At 56.2% G+C, this 25,411-nt stretch overlaps 4 protein-coding genes across 4 annotated transcripts; 2 read left to right on the plus strand and 2 right to left on the minus strand.

The window, feature by feature from the left end:
- Window positions 1–6,375: 6,375 nt before the first annotated feature.
- COL26b_002254 (uncharacterized protein) lies at window positions 6,376–8,749 on the plus strand (the record flags this gene model as incomplete). Its single annotated transcript, XM_053175180.1, has 3 exons — window positions 6,376–6,571; window positions 7,039–7,469; window positions 7,523–8,749. The coding sequence occupies 3 exons, from the start codon at window positions 6,376–6,378 to the stop codon at window positions 8,747–8,749; spliced, it is 1,854 nt and encodes a 617-aa protein (XP_053040800.1).
- A 2,714-nt stretch (window positions 8,750–11,463) lies between these two features.
- COL26b_002255 (uncharacterized protein) lies at window positions 11,464–14,448 on the minus strand (the record flags this gene model as incomplete). The annotated part of the gene is made up of 1 exon (XM_053175181.1): window positions 11,464–14,448. The coding sequence occupies one exon, from the start codon at window positions 14,446–14,448 to the stop codon at window positions 11,464–11,466; it is 2,985 nt and encodes a 994-aa protein (XP_053040801.1).
- Window positions 14,449–17,471: 3,023 nt separating this feature from the next.
- COL26b_002256 (uncharacterized protein) lies at window positions 17,472–18,887 on the minus strand (the record flags this gene model as incomplete). Its single annotated transcript, XM_053175182.1, has 1 exon — window positions 17,472–18,887. The coding sequence occupies one exon, from the start codon at window positions 18,885–18,887 to the stop codon at window positions 17,472–17,474; it is 1,416 nt and encodes a 471-aa protein (XP_053040802.1).
- Window positions 18,888–19,653: 766 nt separating this feature from the next.
- On the plus strand, window positions 19,654–24,316 carry COL26b_002257 (uncharacterized protein; the record flags this gene model as incomplete). Its single annotated transcript, XM_053175183.1, has 2 exons — window positions 19,654–20,034; window positions 20,087–24,316. The coding sequence occupies 2 exons, from the start codon at window positions 19,654–19,656 to the stop codon at window positions 24,314–24,316; spliced, it is 4,611 nt and encodes a 1,536-aa protein (XP_053040803.1).
- Window positions 24,317–25,411: the final 1,095 nt, after the last annotated feature.

Below are 25,411 nucleotides of genomic sequence, written 5' to 3' on the forward strand. Positions count from 1 at the left end.
GACGGGCAAACCTCACAGGCATGGCCAGAGCGGTGAGTGAGAGCGCGGTAGTCAACACAAAGTGTTGAGTCCCTGGTGGGAGGGGTTAAGGTTGACGCGTCTGATCGTTGCTGACAAGAAGCTTGGCGGTGGTATCCAGACGCCAAGTTTGCCAAGGCGAGGGCAGGATCGCGGACGTGAAGAAGGTTGTCTCAGCACGTGCGATAGTCTGGGGTGAATCAAGATAAGCCCAGGCGATTGCGACCGCAGTGTCTCGGAATCGTCTGAACCTCGCAATTGCTGCTTGGTAGTAGTTGAACTGATTTTCTGACTTCTTGCGGGCCAAACTCGGGCTGTTTGTTGACGTGCGCGGCGAAGTGAGGGCAGAAGCTTTCATGAGGAGTCGAAGCTGTCTGTACATGCGATGGCAGAATTGCGCAACATTTATCCGTAAATTGCCTTTTCTGGGGGAAGGGATCTGCCTGATTGCGTATTTCAAGTTACGCCATCGGCGATGCAGCACCGATCAGAGACATGGAGATAAGAGGCGTTGGGAAGTCGGTATGGACCGTCGGCAGCAGGGAGAGAGCTTCAGATAGGTTCGAGATGGAAGCGCAAGGACTGGAGGGCGACCAGGGCGGGCACTCGAACGCCATGAAGTGCGAAAAGTACCGTGGACATTTGAACGTTGGCGGCAGGCGCGTGCAACAAGGACGTTATTTTAACGTGGTTTCGTCTGAAGTTTCGATCTCAAGCCCCGTCAACGGTGAGCACCCGTATCGTCCAGTGAGATCCAGAGCGACAAGTGAGCATAACGTCTTCTGGGTGCTTCAAACCTTTCGAAACTGTGATTTTCCCAGCGGGTTCGTGTTTGAGACGGGTGGAGAGCGGGCGGGCGTTGTGTGTGAGTGTGCCATAGTAGTGTGTGCGAGTGTGTGAGGGTGAGGATGCTAGTGAGTGATGAGCATTGGACGCGTGGAAGTCCATGTTTCAATTGGCAGAGGATCCTCATCCGGACTGCGATGGACGGGCTGGAAAACGGGGTGGCAGATGGAGGTGAAGTCGGGAGGCAAGGAGGGAGCCCGGTCGGAGCAAGGCAGAGAGCCAGGCGGGCGGGCAGGGGTCGGGACCAGGGGGTCGGGGGTGACAGGGGCTTGAAAATTTTGGAGCCAGGCCTGGCAGTCGGTACCGGTGGGGTCCGCCGTCAGCGCGCGTGCGCTGTGGATCCGAATCGCTGTGGCTTGCCGCTAAGCGGGAATCCCTGTGGAGGCATCGGGCAAAGTCGGGAGGGCCTCAAGTTTGAGGCTTGTAGGGAGAGTCATGTTGCAGTCATGCTGCCCATGCAAATGTCTCGTGTGTCTTTCTCAGTGTATCCTTCGTACTTTGCAGTACCTGCTGTTGTTTGCTGTTTCTGTCCCTTTCTTTTCCTTATCTTAATGAAGAGACGGGGAGCTCGAGATTTGGGGGTTACGGTCCACCGTGCTCACGGGATGGTGGCAAGATGGTGGGCAGCAAACGCCGCCAAATCGGGTGCTCAACACGAGTTCCCCGAGGAATAAGCCCGAGAGATATCGATATCCCATCTTCACCGTGACGTATCCTGTGCTTCCAGCAGGGCTGGGAAATCGTCTGACGAGCCGTTATCCCGCTATCCCGCAGGCAACGATGGGGGTCGCAGTCGCAGTCGCAGTCGCTTTTGTCGGTGGATGCTTTGGGTATCCGCTGCGAGGGTTGGGATTTCGCGAGCGTCGTCTATATTCTGGCTCTGGCTGGGCTTCTCCAAATTGTTCAGTCAAAAATTCCAGAAGACGTCCAAGAACATGCCAAGGGTGGGAAAGTATCTGCAGGCACCACACACCGTCGCATTAGTGAGTGATACGCCATGCCCCAAGCAAACAGGGATCACGATTCCGACGGCCGACCCGGGCCCAACAGGCCGCCGTGGACGTGGACGTGGACGGTGTGCAGCCCAGTCCTGAGTCTCCAACATTTGCCCACGGACGACGGCTGGCCTTTGGAGGACAACGGTTCGGGACGCTGTGACAGAAACTAGCCTGAAGAGGGCAGCAGCCAACAAATCCCAAGGCCGTCATTGGCTGGGACTTGAAGGTTTGCCCTGTCTGCGCGGTATTGCCGTTTCAATAGCAGCCTTTGGGGATTGTTAAACTCTTGTTGCCGCTGTCTCTGCTGGGCTCGGACGTGTTGCTTTTTCCCTTGCAATAGTGCGACACACAAGATGAAATGACCGGCGACACACAGAGATGCGGTGTTCGGGTGTGTCAGCCACGGACGAGGCTTCGTTCATCTGGTGTTTCGTGCCGAGAGTGGCATATTGCCAGATGGGGAATGCGAGGTGCAAGGCATTGGTCAGGCAAGGCAGCTGCGAGTGTCGTGTGCGCACGGAGGTGAGGTGGGTGAGTGCGAGAGTGGTTCAGCCAAGTTGGGCTCCGACCCGGGGACCGTCGGACGGCGGATTCAAGAATCGAGGTTGAAGGAGTCCCGGACGGGGCTGCGCCAGGAACAGCTAGCGTCGGCGAGTTGTCCGGCCGGCGATGGAGAATGTGCGAATATTCGTGGTTGACGGAGTCACGAGTGGGTGGACTGTGGAACGCCTCACGAGGAAGAAAAGAGTGGATTTGGAGCATGTCGTTTGTGGTGGAGAGAGAGAGAGAGTGAAGGGTGAAGGTGTGAGGTGCAAAGTACCTTTTTTTTTTTTTTTTTTTTTTTTTTTTTTCTTTCCGGGGCGGATGCGGATGCAGATGCAGGTCGAGAGACAGGGTCGAGGGTGTCCAGGGCTGGAGGGACAGGACAGCGCAGGAGATGCGCCTGCGAGCTGCATGGCTGACGACTTTGGGAAGGGAAAGTGCCGACAGTTGACACATTTGGATGTTGCCTCCAGTCACTGCCCACCTCAAGGTTTGGGCCGACATCGCGCACTTCTCACCGGTTGGAGAAGGTGAGGGATCGGACGTCCCAACAAAACGCGGACCTACCTCCAGCACGGGGACTTGCTACTTCGTACTTACACATTGCATCGTAAGTAAACAAACGGTGACTACTAGTAAACCAACTGCCTTATGTCAGTTATGACCAACCACTTGCATCTGTGTTTCCAAGGCAGAGAACGAATGAAGCTTGGATGCAGCTGCCATTGCCGCAAGTACGTAATGGAGACAGCTGGAGGAGCTCAGGAGTCAGGACTGGAGCTATCCGTCCAGCGTCTGAGGCCGTTCCGATTTTTACAAAAGTTACACCTTTTTTTTTTTTTTTTTTTTTTTTTTTTTGGCGAACTTGCTGCACGGGATCTCACCGTGGCAGGAGACATCGGTGGGACAGGAGGGGATCTGCAGGGGTCGAATAAAAGCGAGAAGGGGACAAAAAGAGAGAAAAAGATACGTACACCACGGATTCTGAGCGACGGGTGGAAAGAATGTGGAGTGAGTCAAGCAGCAAGCAAACAATTGACGGGGCCAAGGGCCGATTAGCAGCCACGATGCCTCCTTTTTTCGTGCTGCTTCTTTCTTTTGATTCGCAGACAACCCGCGCAATTTACATATACGGCGGCGGCCACCAGCGGCGCCGATCCGATGGCCGGAGCTGAGTCCCGACGATTATGACTCTTGAGTCTTTTTTCTCGCTGGTGACTCTCTAGAAATAGCAAGGCCTCGTCTTCCAGTAGTGGTAGTGATGATGGTACATGGCATGGTCTTGGTTTTTGGTTTTTGGTTTTTGCCGCCATCGTTTACCTGACGGGATATCATCAATCACAAACCCCGAATCAATTGAATCAACTTTTGATCAAATACGGAAACAAGCAAAACCCCATCAAGAGTCGTTGCTCCACCGAAACAAGTATACGAACGAATACCTCACTGGTCTGGTCCGGTCTGGTCTGGTCTGCATCATCTGCATCTGGCATCTGCTCACGCACGCCGCATCGTATCGCCTCGCCTCGCCTCGCCTCCCCTAGCCTATCATCCGTCCCCGCCGCGTCTTACGGACTTCCATCTCCATTCCACGGCCTGATTCCAGCTCCACCGGCCGGCGGCCAGTCTGCGAATCCGATCCCTTCCCCTTTCCCAGGTAGGCAGTCCCCCTTTTCACTTTTTCGCCTCCAATCTCACCTTGGTCACCATGACCGTGACCCCCAACAACCCCAACCTGCCCTGTGTTATTGCTTGCAACAAGTTGCACTCAGCTTAGCGCACCGCGGGCTGCCCGTTGTCTGCCGACCGCCACGTTGCATTTCGGTCTTCTGTCCAGCCTCCGGCCGGGTGAATCAGCCTACTGGATAGTAATTGGCCTCCACTGGTTTCTATTCTGGCTTTCCTGTCGGTCCCCGTTGCTTCGCTAATGATGCTCGTCGATGGACAACGCATCATCTACGCCATTGTGAGCTGAGGAAACGGGCCGCCTATCTTTCTCAACACGCAAGCAAGCAAGCTTCGAGCTACGGGCACCTACTAACATCATCATCACCTGTGCTCTGCTACCTTACCTGCCTGACCATCAATGCAAACTCTCTGGGACTAAACGAAACTAATGGCCCGTTGACTAGTGTGTTGGAATCGCCTCCTTGCCGTCCACGGATACTATCCGTAGTTTCTGGACTAAACGTCGGCACTGGGAACACCGTCCCGGCGTCACCACATTCTCACATCGACCGTATCCCGTCACCTCACCGACGCCCCTCAGCATCACATCACCCCTGATCCACGCCCGGGCATCAACAATACGCAGTACGTATTGGACTGGAAGTACACGAACGAAGTACAAACCCCAAAGTACCTCCGTGTTGAAGTTACCTTACCCCAAAAACTTTTCGCAAAATTCTCCTTCTCCAAATTCAGCCAGAATTGGGCACCAAAGAAAAGGGAAAAAAACACGACCAGCCATCAACCAGCGAGAAAAAAGAAATTGCCAATTCCTGGAATCGGGTCTGGCTTCCGTCTTCTCCCACCCTCCTCCACACCCATCCTCTCCAGGGCTCCAACACGCCCCGTTCAAGACCACCCACTCCAAAGGACTGGACCCCGGTCGGCCAGGACCCTCGTCACATCCCCCGTTCTTCCACACCCCTGGTCTCCCGGCCCCACGCCCACACACCCACGTCCCAGGCTGCATTGCTCTCCCGCGCTGCACAATCCGACGTCCGTCGCACACCACCCACACTCTCTTTGCGCTTACCTTAGCTTTCGAGACCCTGGGCCTGCCTCTGTGTTCCCGAAGCTCACTCACTTCACTGTTAGTCTTTGTTCGTTTGCACTGAGCAGCGGCGGGCTGTCTGTCTTGTCTCTCGGGGCTTGGGTATCTTTTCCTGCTGGAACAAGAAACCTTGGAAGCACATCATACTCTGCCGAGTACCTCTGGACGGATTCCGTACCTCCAACAGGTTCCTCGATTCGACATCCCCAAGAGAGACACCCCCCTGTTCTCACTCCCTGCTTCTTCCGCCATCCCATCTCGTCAACACACGCCTGTCGCTTGTGCGTGCGACGTGCGCCCTCCCTCCCCCATCCCAATCCCGTCCATCCCATCACTTCCCAATTCTCGTTCCTCCTCCGCCCGTTTCCCGTCTATTACCTGGTATCCCGTACTAAGGCCCTCTTGGTCAACCTCAAAAGTACCCGGTACTTGTGGCTCTCTGCCGGCGGCGCCCCTCGCTGCCCGCCCTCGTCCCTGAAACTGCCTTGAAACCCCCTTCTCCCTCTCATTCTCAGATCCTTCATAAACATGGGTCTAAGTCGAGGTACCTGGCTGGGCAAGCCTCCATCTAGAACCCGACCAGTTCACAAGGTTTTAAACCGACTTTTCCTCGTCGACGGCCCAGTTGCAGGGAACACGACGCCCTCCCCCTCTGTTGGTCCATCCAATGCGACTCTCGATTCTCCACGCTCTCACCATACTCTAAATTACTCTCCTGCGCCTTGCCCGAAGCCAGCAGCAACAACCGCCCTCTCTCCAACGCCTGCTCCTCCTCTCGCGCCTGCGCCTGCACCTGCACCTGCACCTGCTGCGATTCGTCGTTGCCATACCTCTTCTCCGAGAATTTCTCTGCCTCGTCAGATTCCTCCCACCTCCTCCCCTTCCGGCCGGTCCCATTACACCACTATCCATACTCCTCCTCATCCCTCCCGCCTGCTGCTTCGCCGCACTCTTCCAACAACTACTAATTGCCTCGTCCCGTCGCCCACTTCCGCCTCCTCTTTCTTCTCCGCATCACTCCCTCCGACACATGCGCCGGTAATGTCAATGGCGTCGTATCCTTTCAGCTCATCTAGCTCATCAGACATCTCTACGCCCCGGTCCGCTTCGCCCTCGCCATCGTCCGTCGCCTCTGCCCGCTCTTCCCGCTCGTCTATATCTAACAAGCGCATGTCCATTTCCAGTCGCAGGATGACGGACTTCAACCCAATGTCTTCTGTTGACATCAACGCTATCGAGGAGAAGATGAGAATGGCTTCCCTTGACCAACACCGCGGTTACGCCCAGAACACCTTTGGCGAAGTCCAGCAATACCGCAACAACGAGCCTCTCCCTAGATCTCAGGCTGTTGGCTACCAGGTTCTCAAGGAGCCTCTCTGGAACAAAGGTGAGTTGGACTCGGAGAAGAAGAGAAAAAAAACAGCACACGATTCAACCATACCCTACCCTAGGGCAGTGGGCAATCACTTCCTTCCCTCGCACCACACCTCCACTTACACCGTCATGCACGGGAGCTTCAACATACCACTGCCCGCACTGAACCTACTGCATCCGCGCACCTGCACCTCACTGCACCGCACTGGCTTCCCCAACATGCCGTATCCCTTCACTCTGCACTGCTGCTCTATATAGCTGCTCCCTTCATTTACCCTTCCCACTTTCTGCCCCTCTTCCTCTTGCCATTCACACCCTCGCAATAGCTCCCCCGCATGGCTTCCTCACTTTCAGGACGCGCTTGTCGTCTCCCCATCTCCTCTCTCCAATATCTTAAACCCCGCCGCCCTCTGCTCAGCCCCAGGATATCTTCGTCCTCTATCCACAACTCCTCCAAGCTAACCGCCATGGTCGAATCAGGACTCGCTTTCACTCCCGAGGAGCGCATCAACAAGAACCTCACCGGTCTCATCCCCCACACCATGGAGAGCCTCCAGACGCAATGCGCGCGTGCGATGAAGATGATCAACACTCGCTCTACGCCTGTTGACAAGTACCTTTACCTGTCATCGCTCAAGGCCCAGAACTTTGACCTCTTCTACCGCCTCCTCATGGACAACATCCGCGACCTCATGCCCTTGGTCTACACCCCCACCATTGGCGATGTCTGCCTGCAGTACTCTACCCTCTACACCCGCCCCGAGGCTCTGTACATCTCCATCAAGCAGCGCAAGTCCATCCGCACCATGCTCCGCAACTGGCCCTACCCCAACCCCGAGATTTGCGTCGTCACTGACGGCTCTCGTATCCTGGGTCTTGGTGACTTGGGTGTCAACGGTGTTGGTATTTCTGTAAGTTACAGCCAAGCGTTGATCCAAGTGACAAGCAGCTAACAGCATTCAAGATCGGAAAGCTCGCCCTCTACACCGGTGCCGCCGGTATCCACCCCGAGAACACCCTCCCCATCGTCCTTGACACCGGAACCAACAACGAGAACAACCTGAAGGACCCCTTCTACCTTGGCATCCGCTCTAAGCGTGTCTCCGTTGCCGAGCAGCAGGCCTTCATGGACGAGTTCATGGAGGCTGTTGCCGAGGTCTACCCCAACATGACCGTCCAGTTCGAGGACTTCGAGTCCGAGAAGGCCTTCAACTACCTTGACCGCTACCGCAACAAGTACCGCTGCTTCAACGACGACATCCAGGGAACTGGTGCCGTCGTCCTGGCCGGTTACATCAACGCCGTCGAGCTCTCTGGTGTCCCTCTTGAGGAGCAGCGCCTGGTCTTCATGGGAGCTGGCTCTGCCGGTGTCGGTGTTGCCAAGCAGCTTGTCGAGTACTACACCAAGCGTGGTCTCAGCGAGCAGGCCGCCAAGGACAAGTTCTGGCTGGTCGACACCAAGGGTCTCGTCACCAAGGACCGTGGCGACAAGCTCGCCGAGCACAAGAAGTACTTTGCCCGTACTGACAACAACGGCCACCAGTTCCGCACTCTCGAGGAGGTCATCGCCTACGTCAAGCCCAGCGCCTTGGTCGGTCTCACTGCCACCTTCGGTGTTTTCACCGAGTCCGTTGTCCGCGCCCTCAAGGCTTCCGTCGATGCCGGAGGCCTCGGCCGCCGCCCCGTCCTCTTCCCCCTCAGCAACCCTCTCACCAAGGCCGAGTGCACTTTCGAGCAGGCCATCCAGTGGACCGACGGCACCGTCCTCTTCGCCTCTGGATCCCCCTTCAACCCCGTCACCGTCAAGTCCAAGGAGGGCGAGTCCATCACCTACCACCCCAACCAGGGCAACAACGTCTACGTCTTCCCCGGTCTTGGTCTCGGTGCCATTCTCGCCAAGGCCACCAAGGTCACTGACGACATGGTTTACACCTCTGCTGCTTCTCTTGCCGCCTCTCTGAACGCCGACGAGATCCACAAGGGTCTCATCTACCCCCGCATTGAGCGCGTGCGTGACGCCAGCTTGGTCGTCGCCCGCGAGGTCATGAAGGCCGCCCGCAGAGCCGGTGTCTCCCAGCTTCCCGAGTCCCAGTGGGTCGAGTGGGAGGAGTGGGGTGATGTCGCCCTCAACGCCTGGATCAAGGAGCGCGTCTACGACCCCGTCAGCTTCTCCGAGAGGAGCCGTATCTAAACCGAAACCCACACACACTGCTTCCAAGCAGAAACCTCGTGCGATGATGGAAAACATTTTGAGTTGCATTTACGGACCGCAAAAGAGGGCTAGGACAGGATATCTGAGATGCTTTTCTCAGCGAGTTGAATTTTTGATTCCGGCGTTGGGGTAGGCATTTGGGGCCTTGCTTTCACCATCCCCCAAAATTGAGCGAAGGGATACACAACCATTTTCGTCGTCGTCACCGAAAAGGACGACAATGCTTTCTTCAGAAGAACGCCCCCTGCATGCCACCAGATACACCGAGCGCGTGGTCGCTTCGGACTTTTTTGATTCCCGGCATTTTTAGTTGAGCTGCCCCGTAGAGAGGGGAGAGGTGGTCAGGTCTCGCGTTAATACTTCCTAATGAGTCTCCGAGGCTGAATGGAAACGCGACATAGAAAATAGATTTCAATACCTCTGTCAATGTTTTGTCCGCGATGTGCCCCTATGTGACTACAGCAACAGCTTCACTCAGCTACAGCCACTACCTAGACGACCAGCTCGAACAGCTTCATCGTGAAGAAACCCAGACGACGTCAAACCTGACCCCAAATCCTCGGGATGTCGTCCAGATCCCCAAAAAGCGAGCTCTCCCCGCATGCAACGGAACCCCACATGAGCCAGAAGTCTCCCCCGTCCCCAAACGAATGAGCTCGCCCCAATAATTCCCAAAGCTCCCGTCTCCAACTTGGGGACAGCTGAACTGTGTTGGGGAAGCTCGGAACCTGTTGAGGAGGAAGGGAAACACCAAAACCACCAACCAACCGTGCTTCTCCCATCCCAGCGACTAGACCGGACTAGGCAGAAGAGCGCATGCCACGTTTGTTTGCTTTTAGCAAGCCGGCCGGGACCCCAAACTTGCGCCGAACTAATCACAATCACCAACAATGGAAGAGAATTGGCTTTTACCCGCCCTCCTGACGCCCCCCCGAGACAACTTACGAGCAAAACCCGGGAGAGGCGGCATGCGCTAGAGAACCGGCGGCGTCTCAGGGACGCAACGTCTAGATAGAATAGAACATGCATACACCGTGATGCAGAGCGAACAAGCTCGGGGGGGATGTTTGCCAATCCAATCAACGTCATACGCCGCCCAACGAACGCGGGCGTGGGCTGGGTTGCTTGTTCCCTCGGCATAGGTTCCCCAGACTTTGGCTCCATAAGGTTGTCACTCGGCACCTCGGTAAGTCGGACGGAGCTCCAGCGGCGTTTTCTTGGGTATCCATCTGGGATGCGACGTTCGTCTTTCGTCCAGCTCAACAGCTGCTCCATCTCTCTAAAACTGTAGAACGTGTGCAATGACAATCAAGCCGGCACAGAAAGTTCATCAAGAAGACATCGGATGAAGGAAAAACATACACGGTGAGAAGAAGCTTATAGTGACTTGACTGACTGACTGACTAGACGAAATGTTGAAAAGTCTGGGAAAACCAACCAACCAAACCTCCACCCCCCGTGTCGGCGCCGGCTCGGGATTTCATCCACGGACACCCTGTACTACAGGTCGAGTCGCCAGCGCCTCGGCATCGGTTCGTCCAACACGCTCACGACGTTAGGTATCCGTAGGTAGGCAACACAAGCAAACTCCATCCCATCCCATCCCAACACCACACACCCCACCATCTCCATCGGCGCAACGCGGGGAAGAGTGGTACGCAGTGCTATGCACATTGACAGGGCCAGATAAGCTCCGTCTCCGTAATGAACCACCAAAAACAGAAGCGAGATGTGGATTGTGTGGGTGGTACGAGGGAAGAGCAGACGCAGACACAGACGCAGGATGCAAATCTCACAGGGATGAGATTCCCAAGGCTGCAGATGCTCATGCCCGTTTTCCTCCGCATGTTGGGGGCTGGGTCGGGGTGGGAGGGGGAGGGGGTGTGTGTGTACGGCAGAATTGGGGGCCAGGGGGGAGGGGACCAACGTTCTCCCGCCGCACCCTCCTGTGTCTCTACTGGACCTCCTCGAGATAGGGGTCCCGGGCTGACTCCCCGCGCCGTCGGGGTACGGCGCCCGGTTGGCCGTCGGGGGGATGCGGATGTGGATGTGGCTGCCGGCACGCGGAGGCCACAGTCCGGGGAATGATGTAGCCATACTCACCAATTTGAGCTTCGTCGGTCTAAAGGGCCTCGTGGTTGTCTTCAATCTCCGTCATACTCACCGGAACATCGAAAGACCGCGGCACCCATGCCTGCAGCTTTTAATAGAAACAGCTATAAATCTCACTTCGCGCTCTTCATCACTATAAATCACAACCGATTTCAATGTAGGACTTGGTATGATTTGTTTTTGAAATGTCTGGCTCGCTCGGTTTGGCAATATGCACCGAGAATGCGAGGGGGTATTTTGTATGAATGACAAAGCAAGAAAACAGCGTGCTTTGGAGAGCAGGTAGGTGATGAGCGAGGGAATGAAAAAGAAAAAAGTCAGGCTATGCCGTTGCAGTGAGGTTCCAACTTCGATATGATGTAATGAAATGTTCCGTCATGGTACGATTTGCCTCGTGAGGTTGAACAACACGCTCCCAGAACTCCCTTTGCTCATGCATAAAGCATCTTAACCCCAAGTCTCTCTCCCGTTCCATCCTGTAAAGAAATGATCCTGTCGACGGTCTCGCTCCAGCGGTAATGTCGCCTATGCCTATACGCCTGTTCGTGTTTGATTGTTTGCACCGGTTGCAAAGACTGAACTCAGCCCCTACGGAAAAGCCGTTTCGTTCCCCCAACCTTGCCCATGTCGCCAAACTCAGAGGTCTTGCGCATCTCGCCGCTAGCGAGGCGAACCTTCTCCTTGACGCTCTCAACCCAGGCGCGATTTTCCTCACTCATCTCGACTCTCCGACCAGTCGGACCGGCAAGGCCCAGGAAGGAGCTGTCCTCTTCGGCCCAAGCGTGCGAGCTAGCCCGTGATCGATTGGAGTCTTCTGAAGACGGCGTGTATTTGTCTGGAATGGGTGGCACCGCTGGAGTCTGAGGGAGGTACATTGGGACAGATGTACTTGATGGGAGATCCGCCGCGCCAAAAGATTTCCTAGCCTTTCGCACATGCAGTGGAGTCATCGGAGACATGTCCAAAGCGGAAGCCGGCCGGCTCGGAGGACTTGATGTCGGCCCCCGGCTGTGGCTCGTTGGCGGACGGGGAATATCTCGAACCTCGACCTTGGCCTTGTCCGCACCTGTAGAGCGGCGACCATGGTGTGCAGCATACTCCTTCAGATACTCTCCAAGGTCAGCCCATCCACCACCAACACGGACCATGACACGCTCTCCGTTCTCACCGACACAGCGAATGAACAACTTGATAGGAGCCTCTCCGGTAGATCGGGAAAGGTGGTAAACCTTGATGTCCTGCTGGCCCTGAGGGCGCCTCGGTCTGGGGTTCTTGGCGTAGGCAGGTGCAAGTGTCAAGTACGGCGTAGGGGCTCGCGAAGAGGTCCGTGATGTCACGGACATGGCGGAAGCGGATCTTCTCATCGTTTCTCTGGATGGCTTCTTAAGCCGTCTCGAAGGCAAATCCGGTGGCGGAGGGTTCAGGTTCACTTTCGGAGGACCCGAGGCCAGCTTGATGTTGGCTGGAATCGAGTCAAGAATGTCACTGATTTGCTGCCGAAGATGATCGTCTGACCTGATATCTGAGGGTGCTCTGGGCGGAGGGACGGTTGTGAAAGACGTGTCGAACTCGTCATCCAAGAAGGAACACTCGAGAGGGAGCGCCGGCAGCAGGCCGTCTCCATGTGGACCAACCATTGGGCTGGCGCTATCCTCTCTGAAGCCGGGCCGGAACGGGGGTGAGCTGGGCGGACTGATGCTCATGAAACGTGTGGTGGCAGCTTGTTGACGGGCGGTCTCGACAGCCTTCTGACGCGGCAGAGGCGGCGAAGCTGAGACTTCAGGGGCGTCACTCGTGGCATCTGCCAGCAGACTGGTGTGACCATGAAGGACGGAGGATGATTGCGATGCGTTGCTGCCACGCCGACCGGGACGGATCAGTGGCGGCAGCTCCAGCTCATCTTCGCTCTCGGGTGTGTCCGACAGAATCTCGACGCCCTCGTCGTCGACCGAAGTCGAGGGCGCGCCAGTGTTGTCCTCATGGCTAGCTCTGATGATTGGCACGACTATTTCCTCCTTCGTCTTGCCTTCCCGAGAGCTGGATGCGTCAGTCTTCTTGGTGTGCTCTTCATTGCGCATCTCGGTCAGAGGCATTCGCTTGGCTTTGGAAGCCTCAGCGGAGCCATCAAGACCAATTGTCGTTGTCGTTGAGTGCGCCTTCTTGTGTGCTTGTAGCTGGGAAGGAGACACCTCGGGGATGTCTTCGTCGGAGCCCTCTGATTGTTCAGGGGTGGCGTCAGCGTGGAATATGATGGAATTGCTCTCGCTCTTGTCGGTGACTGGTTCCGTCTTTGAAGGTACATTCTGAATGGGGACAGGCAGAGTAACCGTTCTCGGATCGTCTGCAACAACTGGCAAAGAGCTAGCATTGACTTGGGGTTTGCTTGCGGTCTTCTCAACAGTGTCATCGGTGAATGTTTTCGGAGCTTGCTTTTCAGGCCCATTCGTAGATACCTCCGGCGGCTCTTTAATTGAGACGCTCGCCGGCTCAGTTGAGGTGGTTGAGATAGACTCCTTCTGGCGCATGAGCTTGGCCCATTCTCCTTCCCGAATCTTTTGTTCGCCGACGGCAACCCATTCCGCGTAGTTCCGCTCAATCTTCTCCATCCGATCAAGCCAGTCATCTGGCAGGGTATCTTGCAACCCTTCCAAGCTGTCGAGCATGTAATCAAGGCTGCGCCCTGACTTTGTGATTTGCTTCTCCAGCACTGCTTTCACAACGGTGTAAGCTTGCTTGAGCTGAGACAACTCGTCATTTTCAGCCGCGTCTTCCACCGGCGGCGTGTTTGCTGGCGATGATAGCACATCCCACGCGGATTCGAGGGCGAACTCTGCCTCTGCAATGCCAGCTAGCAAAGCAGGTATGCGACGAAGGACGGACAGTCTGATGTGCCAAACCTTCAGCAGGCGACAGAGTTTGGAAAGATTCGGCAGTGATTGAATGATTATTGCTGTGAGAAGAGCCGTCAAGTCATCCATGCGGTTGTACGCGAGCAGAGAAGAAACAGATCGGGAATCTGTTGAAACTGGCGTTCCGGGTCTCGATAAAGGAATGATGTGGCTGTGCATGACGTGACTTTTGATATCTTCGATACGCAACTCGTCCATGTCGTGAGAAATGCCATCCACCCTGTCCTCGTAGCGTAGGACGTCGTCGGCAGGTAAGCTCCCCATATATTCGGCATCATCTCGGGAGGTCGTGTCGTTTCCTTGGTCTGAAGATTGTCGCCTCTGAGGGTCTGGCATCTCGAAGCCTGCAGAGCCGGAGGCTTCGGGCCAGGGCCAGTCGGACAGCTCCTCGAGCCATTCGTATATCTTGCGGCTCGCAACAGCAGCGCGCATAGCGAATTCCTGCTCGCTAACGGTGCAGTTGTCAAGGCACTGTTTCAATTCGGTGCTTGGTGATTGAAGCATCTCGACGGCGGTCATGGGGGTTAGGCGGTTCAACAATTCGTCGTTGGGTCGGTTTCGTGTGGGCGATTGCTCGTCGGAGAGGCGGTACTGGCGCCTAGGGGGGCGCAGCTGGTGGCCATGGCTAGGCGTGACGGGCTGGGGATGGTCGGTCATTGTGTGTTTGTTAGTATGAATTTGTTGTCGAACGTGCGATTGCGAGGTCGAGGGGAGCGGGCATGGCTCGCTTCTATGAGCCTGGGACGAAGAGTGCGTCGGTGAATATGGCCATATCGCGGATCATGGGCGGTGTTTGTAGACGGTTCTCATAATCGAGGAAGCCGAAATGACCAGGCCTTTCTTTCCCTTGCTTTCGAGCTCTGTTGTCCGGCGCACTTGGTCTGAGACGATCCGCGGCTTCGTAGGAGGCAGGTTGTCGCGCACACACACACAAGGTGGGTTCTGGTTCCTTCGGGAGTAGCTGTCGTTCGTTCGGGTAGTCGCAGGGTGTTTCCGACTGGCAGCCGTGCTGCTGGTGTGGCTTCGATGGAAAAAGGAACGGGAGTCGCGGCGCGGTGTCCGGGGGATGCAAGGGCGCGCAAGGTTAAGTAGGGTTGGTTGTTGCTGCTGAAGAATAAGAAATGGTGGGATGGATAAGGGTATTGCAGTAGGGACGGACAAGAGAGGCAGGCAGCGTCGGATTGGTGAGGTAAAGAAAGAATGAGGGACTGGTGAGGTGAGATTCGTATGTAGATGGGATGGGTAGGTAGGATAGGGTAGGTAGGTTATGAAAGAAGGAGTGAATGAAGTCGGGCAAGACGGATGTTTCGCGCCTGGGCGGGTGAAGGAGAGCAAGCTAATGCACCCGCGACACGGCCTGGGATGGGGGGTTAAAGGGAAGAGGGAGATGTGAAGCAGGTGAAAGGGGACCAGAAAGAGGGTTTCGTGTTCCAGACAGAAAGAGGAGATTTATTAATTGGTATGGATTAATGGAAATGGAATATTGGGTGCTGGCGCATGTAAGGTGCGTTAGCTGGATGGGGACCAGGGACGTGGACGGACGCTGCATCCACGAAGATGGATGGGTGGGTGGATGGGTGGATGCCCGGTCCAAGAAGGAGGATGGATGGGGACGTGGACGGGGGTTGGAATGGGCTGCGAGAGTGCAAGTCAGGTACCCGAGGCAGGGAATGGCCTTACCTACACGGATACGCACCCAGCAAGTGCCCCAGATCAGTGTGTGATGTGGTGTGGGCGACGCCTGGATTTGATCGGTTCGTGTGGAGATGCCTTCTGAATTAACAGGCCTCCCAGCCCCCGTCATGCAAGCGCTTGCGCCAGTCCGTCCCCGTTTTGCAGGCGTGGAAGAAGACCACTGGCCGCAGCTGTTCTGCAGTGATCCTCACTTGCCAGCGAAACCAACAATGTAAGGCTAAGAATACCACCGCAACGGCGACTATCGAATCCGGGCCAAGGCAATTACGTGAGGCGAGAAAAGAGGCGAGGCGAGGCGAGGTGCAGCGCAAGGCAATTCTGCAGCAGCAAAAGAGTCGGTCTGCCCTCAGTGCCCTGATGCCCCGATGCCCTGATGCCGGCTGCAGCGCATTCTGCATTCTGCATTCTGCATTCTGCATGGCCACTTATTACTTGGCTAATGCAGACGGTGACCGCATTTCGACGTCCTTTCCGTCCTCATCGCCCGCCCGCCCGCTGGGAATGTGATTATGTGATGGATGTCCCTGTCTGAGCTTGATGCAGTCCGTCTGCCAGCCTCCTCCCACCATAGTACAGCCCAGACCAACAAGAGGCCAATGTCTGGGATCCCTAGACAGCTGTCTTGGGATTCCGGTCTTCTTAATTCAGTCAATGCCGCGCGCACATTGAGGTCGATGCATTGAGGTCGATGCTCATCCGCAGTCGCCCTTTTTCTTGACGCGCTTCCCCTGACCGCGTTGCCTCCACTGCACCAGGAAGAAGAGATGAGATGGCATGCACGACATTCGACGCTCGGATGTTGACACTGATCCTGTGGTCTTTTGACCTGCCAGACATGCGTGTTTGACACCGTGACATGGGCCAATGCTACCGGCGACCTTCACAGGCAAATAAGACGTCAAACCAAACATGGAGCTCTGATAGCTGTCAGGTAGCTTTGCAGCTAAGGCCGGTAGCTCAGCTCGTGGCTGCATGGGCTGGCGCAGAGAGACGACAACGCCAAAGGTCAGGGCAGTCACAGTCAGAGTCAGAGGGTGACGCCAACCAGAGACCAGACAGTAAAGAAAGAAAAAAAAAACGATCAGCCACTACGAACAAACCTAGCCCAACGCGCGCCAGCACCAGCCAATCCTCGCCCGCTTCCATCGCTTCCGGCGATCCTCATCCCCCCACTGCGGCGACCTTAGCTGCCCTGCTATTGCTCGCCCAGCAAAAGAGCTCAGAGCTCCCATGTCATTGGCCGTGCCGTGCAGCTCAACCCGGAAGCCCTTCAAAACATTTGCAGCCCATCCCAGCAGCCTTGGAGCTTGCCCTGCTCGTCCCGTCCTGTCTGAGCTCTGTGTGACGGACGACCGACGACGAACGCATCGCCGCGTGCTTGACCTGCTGCTGAGTCGGACAATCACACACCATCGGACAAAGAACGGCGTCCGCGTTTGACTCTCCATCTCGTTCGTCGGTTCTGCTCATTTCCCTATGAAATATGTCCCCCCGCTGTTATTAAACATTCCTCGTCGCCTGCCGTTGGCTGGCCCGGAAACGCGCTCGGGACCATCTCGCCTGAGAGCTCCCTTGTCCCACTACCACAGATTCGGTTACCTCAACCCTGCTGCTTTTTAGATTGGAACACGAGGGGCCGCCCAGGGCCCTCTCGGCAAGCTCCAGTCTCGGCTTCTAAAAACGACTGCTGTCTTGTCATGGGTTTGACACCCATCCCATCATCCATCGTGGGGACGAGAGCTTGTCTCTTCCTTTCATACTGCGTATCGTCACTACAGTTACAGGCCATGTCCCGGAGGTGCCACCGTCTCACCATCAAGATCCGAAAGCTCCTCTTGCGCCACTCGCCTCGTGGGGGGAATTTCAGAATATCTCATTTTTGTGAGAAAGAATCATGGAGTTGTTCAACTTATGCTGGATATCGCGTGCTGAATCTAGATCTATCCACGATGCTTATGCACGATGTGAAACCTACACAAACAGATCTACAGCTTAGACGGCAGGAACCTCCACTTTCCCTTGCCCGGGTACACGAACCCAAGCTCTCCCAGGGAGGTTGCTGTTCCTCCTCGCTTTTCAAACTCTTGCTTTGCATAGTAGTAGATGCTGCGCTCCCAGAATTGTTCGTCTTCCCAATGCGGCGGCTCTTTGCCCAGGTTTATCGACTCTATCGCCCAGTCATGCAGCGAATTCAGGAAACGACCGTCGTCTCCATCGTCAACGAGCACGTGGAGGTTCTTATCCCCGCGTTTCTCAAACAGCGCAAGTTCCCAGGCCACTTGATCTTCGACCGGCGGCATGCTCAGGTTATTTGACCAAACTGCCCCCAGCACAGCAGCTTGTGTTTCTGTCAGTGGCCATGGGACCGTCTTGACCAGCAGGCCGGCAAATGCCAGGGTTGGGTGGTCGATGAGGAAGAGGTGTTGGTAGAGACCTCTGACACCCTTGCCGGTTGACAAAAGATGCGGCTTCAGGATCTCAGGTAGGAACGGAAAGCTGAAGAAAAACCCAGTGCAGTAGATAACCGTGGAAATGTCTTCCTCTACGGTCCCGTCTTCGAAACGGACCGCCTTCTTCTCCGGTAAATATTCTGATATCGCGGGCACTTCGACCACCCCGATGTGGTCCACCTTGTCTGGTGGCGTCGGGTGGTGTACTGACAAAAAGACCTTGTCGGCGAGCGGGCTGATTTGGCGGGCGATATCGAGACCCGACGGTCCGTTGCCGACTACGATGACCCTCTGGCCCGCAAACTGCTCCGGCACACGGTAATTCTTGGAGTGCAGGATGGCTCGGGGATGAGCCTCGTGATAGGCCTTGATGCCCTTCACGTCCGGAATGTAGGGTACATCGTAGTGTCCGTTGGCTATGACCACGGCGTCGTACGTGTCGCTGAAAGTCCGGCCGGTGACGGTGCATGCTGCTTCCAGGTCCCACTTATCCCGGCCGTTCTCCTTCCGGAGGTCGAGTGCCTTGACCTGGTGAGAGAACCTGATGAGGTGGCGGACGTCCTCGGCGTACTTTACAAGGTACTGGTAGATGGCCTGCCGGGACGGGAAGATCCATGCATCGTCCGGGAACGGCGTGTCCTTGTACAGCATCGTCGTCTTGACGGTGTTGGCGTGGAGCGTCCCGTACATGGGCGTGGGGAACACGGGCGGCTCATCGGGATTGGGCCGGATCGGAGGGTCCTGGGGGCAAAACGGATCCGTCTGGGGGACGTGGAGAGACGTCGTCGGATGCTCGCTGTAGTTCCAGACGCCGCCAACCTCGGCCTGCTGCTCAAAGACGACAATAGACTCAAAGCTTCCTTGCGCCTCGAGGTACCGGGCGGCAGCCAGGCCGGTGGGCCCGGCGCCGATGATGGCGATTTTCTTGACGTCGAACGGAACGGCGCCCATGTTTGACGGGTTTGCAAGGGGGCACAGACCTTGCCTGTCTTACAATAAAGCGATGACAATGGTCAGCGGCGTGTTTAAAAGCAACGCGACAACATATCATGCCCCACGAGGTCGGAGTGCGTTATATCGGCGGAGAATCACACAATCGGCTGGAATCGGACAGAGTGGTGGACCCCGGCGGATACGGAGATGCCCCTCGCTTGGTATCGCATCCGGGTTTGCGAAATACGCCTCTGCTCGTTGCAATTGGATGCTTTGACGTGTAGACACATTGCATGTATTCTTTTTGCAAAACATGCCTATTCTGGCCCGGAAGAACGCTTCAGAAGTCGGATGTCAGCCATTGACAAGGTATATCCAAGAGAGTCACATGACTCGCAGGGGGCTCGGAAGCCAGCCCGGCGCCGCCGCTTGCGCTCCTATTATCGATAAGGAACTCCCTGTTCTGCCCGGCAAGTTCGCGACACCGCCTTCCCCTTCTGCCACGTGCCCCCTTGTGGATCCTGACGCAGCGTTGGTGCAGGTGCAGCTCCTCCAGCCGGGAGCTTCCCTTGTTGCTTTCTTCCACAGATACTCACGAAGCGATGCTGCACCACGAGGTCGACCTCAGTAACCAACTTCACCCACCTTCCTTCTGGCCTCGATAAATTACAGATTCTTTTCCAACCATTCTTGTTGATGAATTCGTCTTCATTACTTCTTGTCTTGTTTTGACCCGCGCGTCACCCCGCGTCGCATATCTCGGTTTGACGAGCCTCATGACGCGATGTCTGAGGATCAGCTACCCTCGCAGCTCCAAGCTGCCGAGGGCACTCCCATCGCGCAATTGAGCCCCGAAATTCAGGATACCAAATCGCGCGTCGTCCGTGGTGTTGTGACAATCACCTGGCCGTACAGCATTATCAACAAAACAGTCGCTTTCCTCCTCGCCGAACCCGACTTCCGATTGCGCCGCGCCAAGGGACAGGTGCGCGTCGAATTCAGTGGATCAAGCGCAAAGTCCGTACAGGATGCTGGATTGGGTAGCGGCGATGAGGTGACGCTCAGCTTGGATGGTGTTGAGTTGGTTGTGGATGATTCCAAAACGCGCGTACCCGGTACAAGCCTAGGATGGCAATTGAAGTTCAAAGAGCGGCTTCTGCTCCAGGTACACAGCGACGATATCGCACAGGTCTTCGCATTACTCTAACAATTACCAGGCGAAAATCAGCGACTCGGAAGAAGTCAAGCTCATCGACATCGATCATCCTGTCGCCCCCGAGCCAGCCGCCGAGCCCGAACCCGAACCCGATTCTGAACAGTTGCCCGCGTCGGTCCTCGATTCGTTCAAAGAGCCCGACAAGAGCCCAGAACCTCTTATTGCAACGCCCGTGCGGAGTGTTTCTGCGAAGCGATCGGCCGACCAGAGCCTAGGCTTGGACGAGTATGCTTCGCCCGCATTCCTGAAGCGCGCGAGGATGTCGTACGGATCCCTGTTTGCAGACAGCCAGGACATATTCGAAGAAGATATCTCAGCGAAGGCTCGGGCAAAGAAACGGACCAAGACGGGTAGGTACAGCGGGGTCTGGAGATATGCAAGTCAATCCCCCAGCCCTGAGCCGGAAGCCCGCGAAGACGACAAGGACGAAGAGGATGACACACCAATGGCGGACGAACAACCAGCAGCAGCCACGCCAACAGCCACGCCAACAGCCACGCCCTCCCGACCGAAGATGGTTGACGGAGCTTGTCAAACCATGGAGCTGGACGCGAGTCCTCCGAGAGACGTCCAAGTCGCCGCAGAGGCTCGGCACGACCCTTCACAGTTCTGGCAGACACCTTCAAAGTCAACCATGATTGACTCAGGCGTACAATCAGATCTGAATCTGGGTATGCCATCGGATCTGCATGACGGCTTTGTGCAGACTGCACCGATACCGATGTTTACTTCCGCGCACGAGCACTACCCGCAGGCTTTTGATCAGCCACCTCTCGGTCCAGTGTTTAGCCACGAGATCCATCCGTCAGGCATGGAGCCGCAGTACCATGCCGATGAACCATTTCATGATCACTCGGACTCCTATCCGGAAGCAGGACTTGAGCACGGCGTTGAATCTCATGGCCAATATCCCACGTCGTTCCTTGAGGCGCACCAGTTCGATCCACACCTCACTGCCACTACTCAGCCTGCTTCAGAGACGATGCCAGCTTATGAGGAGCATCATACGCCACAGGGACATCCGTCTGAGCCTGAGCATCACACCGAGTTTATCGATGGGATTACTGAACCGCAACAGGTGCCTTGGGGTATGACGTCGATGCAGCGCTCCAGATCGCCGACGAGGCCAGTAGACGGACCCACAGCAGGCTTCAGATCGGTCAATGCCGAGGCGAAGGCCGAAATTTCTACAGAAGACCAAGCTGGAACACAAGCCATCCCAAGCGATAGCTGGCGTGAGGATCATGAGCGCCAGACCGCAGAGCATCATGAAGATCCGGAAGGCAAGCAGGCCGCCCTTAGAGTTGAAGAAGATCAGGTGTCGGAGGACCACGACGGACCTGAGGAAGAGGTGGGCTCCAAGACGTATGCTGACAGGCACTGGGAGACGATTGAACAGAAGGCAGCGGAAAAAGCAGCCACTGCATTGGAGGACCCTCAAGAAAGCAGTGAGGGTAGCGACAGTGGCAGTGGTGACAGCGATGCCGAAGCTGAAAACGAAGAGGACGACGCCGGCGGGGACTACGACATTACCAACTACCGCAATCTCAGCAATAATCAAGATGATGACGATGGGTCAGACCTTGAGTCTGATTATGGCCGAGAAGACGAGGAAGAGATTTACGACAGCGATGTTCAGGCCAACGAAGACGATGAGGTGGATGAAGACGCTGAAGACGCTGAAAACCTCGGAGAGTACGACGAGTACGAAGAGGAGGAAGATTATGACGAAGAGGAGGATGAGGAGAATCAACCTCCTCCTGCCTCAACGGCCGCCCCCCAAGTGATCAGCTTGTTGTCAGACTCAGAAGATGATGACGATGAGCCTCCACCTGCGGCTCCAGCAGCACAACCACAACAAGTGCCACAATATGATGGATCATCCGACGAGGAGGACGCGCCGGAGGACGAAGAGGAGAGCGACAAGGAAAATCTTCGTCAGAATCACCAAATTTCATCACCCGTGATATCCGACGAAGAGAGTGAAGGGGAGGACGAATCAGACCAAGAGCCGAATGTCGGTACTCCAACACCCAGACCTCGCGAATCCAGAGGCGCACCTGAAATTTTGTCAGAAGTCAATACGTCTTCACCTCAAGCTGCCGTTAGCGACTCTGCAGACATGACGACGGCCACCGTCGGCGAGGACTTCGAGACAATGAGCCCTATTAAAATACCGCATATAGCAGAACATGCTAAGGATAGTAGCCCTCGACCGGTCTCCCGAGACGATTCCGAGATGCTGGAGGCGGAGCTCGAGCACGAGTTAGAGGATGAAATTGCGGCCGAAGAAGCGCGCCACGACCAAGAGACAACGGATGAGCCAGTGGTCAAGACAGATGCAGCCGGCGAGACCCGAAGCGAAGAAACATCGGATCCCGCAGCCGTGAGCGAAACTACGAACATCGATTTGACCAAAGTCCAGGTGGAAACCACTGTGCAGATGGAAGAGGTCAGAGATGCACCCGAAGAAACGGGTGCTGCTGAGGTAGATCTGGAACCTGCCGACAGGGGTGCTGCTGAAGCGATGGACATTAACATGGCGGACGCAGACGAAAAGCCTGTCGACGAGGTCGCTAGAGGAGGACCTGAAGAGTCCGAGATGGACGTCGCAGAGGCCGATGAGTCTCTGCTAGACGAGGAGATGGACCAAGAGCAGCTCATCCAAAGTCAGCTCGAGGACGAGACCATGGCAGAAATCCACTCGCAGACGATCATCACACTAGAAGCCGAAGCAACTGAGCTCGACGAGACCTCGCGTATTGACGATGAGATGGACGAAGACGCTTCACCCATGGGCTCGCCGGAGTTGCAGGTGAAGGAGAAACTGCAGGTCGAGGTCTCCACCGAGGTTCTTCTTGCTGCCTCGCCAAGAGATCAAGAATCGCGCCAGCATCAGTCCGAAGACGCAATGGACGTAGACGAGGCCCGAACTGGGCAAGCTGAGATGGCCTCCCCGCCTCCAACTCAGGCTCAATCGCAACCTGAGGAGGTTGTATCGGCCGAGACGCAAGATCCTCGAGCCAGTGAAGACCACGATGAGGATAATGATGTCTCGCTGGTTCAACTGCCAACACCCAGAGAAACGCAAGTGACGGAGTCATTTGTCTCCCAATCAGTGGTCGATACTCAGGACACGGAAGAAATTGTCGCCGACAGACCTTCCCCAGATTCCACCAGCAAGAGGCGGGTAGAAGAGGAGACTCTAACGGCGACTGTGGAAAATCCGGAGAACCCTGGCGACGCAGCTTCACCTATCAACGAAGACGCATCTCAAATCCGAGACTCCTCGGCGCAACCGTCGGAAGCGCATTCATCTCTTATCGCCGAGGATCTCGCGGAGGAGATCAACACCGCCCAGCCAAATCCGAGGCGAGGGCGCGGACACCGAAGAAACAAGTCAGATAACAAGGATCTTGATCCTAGCGTCAAGCTGGCCCGTGCATCAATCGCATCCCGACGTTCGACGCGCCTATCAGATCGCACGACCCCTGACAGCACTCGTGTTACCTCCCGAGCCAGGTCGCATAGCCTCGCACTCAGAAGTGACTCGCCAGAAGATGAAGACGACGAAGGCGTGCAGCTCGCCAGGGCCGCGATCAAGTCACCGTCGCGAGCAGCAGCGAGAGAGAAAGAGGCACCCGCAACCCCGGCAGGTGACGCCACCACCACCACCACCACCGCCTCGTTGAAGTCGCAACTTACAAAGTCGCTACAAGACGTGCCCGACTGCATATCACTAAAGGTGCTCCGCAACCACCCGGGTAGGGCGGTGGACGTGCTGGCGATTGCGACGACAGAGCCTCCTGAGGCTAAGCGGGCCAAGGGTGGACCACGAGGCATCATGCTGGCGTTCAACATCACGGATCACTCCGTCGCGCCCACGCAGACGGTGCCTGTGCACATCTTCCGCCCGCACAGGGCGGCGCTGCCCGTCGTGCACCCGGGCGACGCGGTCCTCCTCCGGCACTTTAGCATCACGTCGATGACGGGCCGGGGGTTCGGGCTCCGGGCCAACGATGGCTCGAGCTGGGCGGTGTTTGAGCGCGACAGTCAGGATGACCTACCGCAGATCCGCGGGCCGCCGGTGGAGCTCTCGAAGCAGGAGACGTCGCATGCGGCTCTGCTCAAGCAATGGTACAGCGGGTTGGACGCGAAGGCGTTGGCCAAGTTGGACAAGGCCAACGACGCGACTCCCGCGGCAGACGCAGGGAAGGAGGACGGCAAGTGAGATGATTCAGAAGGGGGTGTGTGTTTACTCAAATGCGAGGAGGCCCCGTAAAGTTACCTACCTGTCTTGGTTGATATGGCATGAACGGAATGGAGAGATATCACGATAGTGTCAATACAAAAGTTGTTAAGCGTTGATTGGCTGGCTGGCTGGCATGGGCTATGCGGGCGGGTTTCATGCGAAGTTGTACACTACTACTACACTACGCAGTGTACACGGAAGACAGGCAACAAAAAACTTGGCGACCGTACAACGGTCGAGCTAGTGTGTCATCGGGAGCCAAGCAAAGACGATCGTGGAGAAATCCCCATGGAGAAAATGGTTAGGCAGTGGCAAAGCGGGTGGGCAGCAATCACTGACGGCCGGGAGGAGAGGGGGGGGGGGAGGAATAATAAAAAACAGGCCACCCACAGAAAAAAAAAACCCTCCTCCTGCTCCCCGTCCATTTGGCGCGCGTTTGCAGTGTGTGTGGATATATGTGTGTGCGAGAGGATGTGTTCGCGTCCGCTACAGTCTTGGTCCGCCCGTCTAAAGGTTCACACGCCCCCCCTTGCAGAACAGAACGAGGGGAGCCACTGGAGATGCAGACATTTTGTTGATTGTAAGCAGCGGGCGGAGACAGTCCGGCATCAAGCAGCGAGCGGGAAAGTCCCGTTATCTGGATGTTGCTGTTTTTTTGACTTGTCAAACAATAGCTGCTGCTAGCTAGAGTAAGGCAGCCCGCTCCCCCCTCCCTCCACCCCCGCTCTCGCTCTGCCCTCCCCTCCCCCTGACTGGCACAACGATTTGCCTTGGTTTGGCGATGGGGAGGAGCCCCGTGGAGTTCGTGCCGGGGTGGATTGCAGCATGTCGTCGCACCGGTTTGTTGGTGGAGTCGAGCTGCATAGCTTTAGTTAGGTAACAAAAGAGGGAGGTCGGTTCTTTTTCGTCCTGGTCTAATCTACTCCATAGCAGTTTCGTTTGGTCTGAAAGGGACAGCGTCGGCGTGCTAGACACGGATAAAACTCGTGTGGACTTTGTACTGCTGCCGCTGAACTCGACTCTGCGGGCTGAAGGAGCTGCAAGCAAGGGCGAATTCGGACAGGAGAATCGGAG

Source organism: Colletotrichum chrysophilum (genome assembly GCF_026319265.1).
Source record: "Colletotrichum chrysophilum strain AFK26 chromosome Unknown scaffold_11, whole genome shotgun sequence".
Lineage (NCBI taxonomy): Eukaryota > Fungi > Ascomycota > Sordariomycetes > Glomerellales > Glomerellaceae > Colletotrichum > Colletotrichum chrysophilum.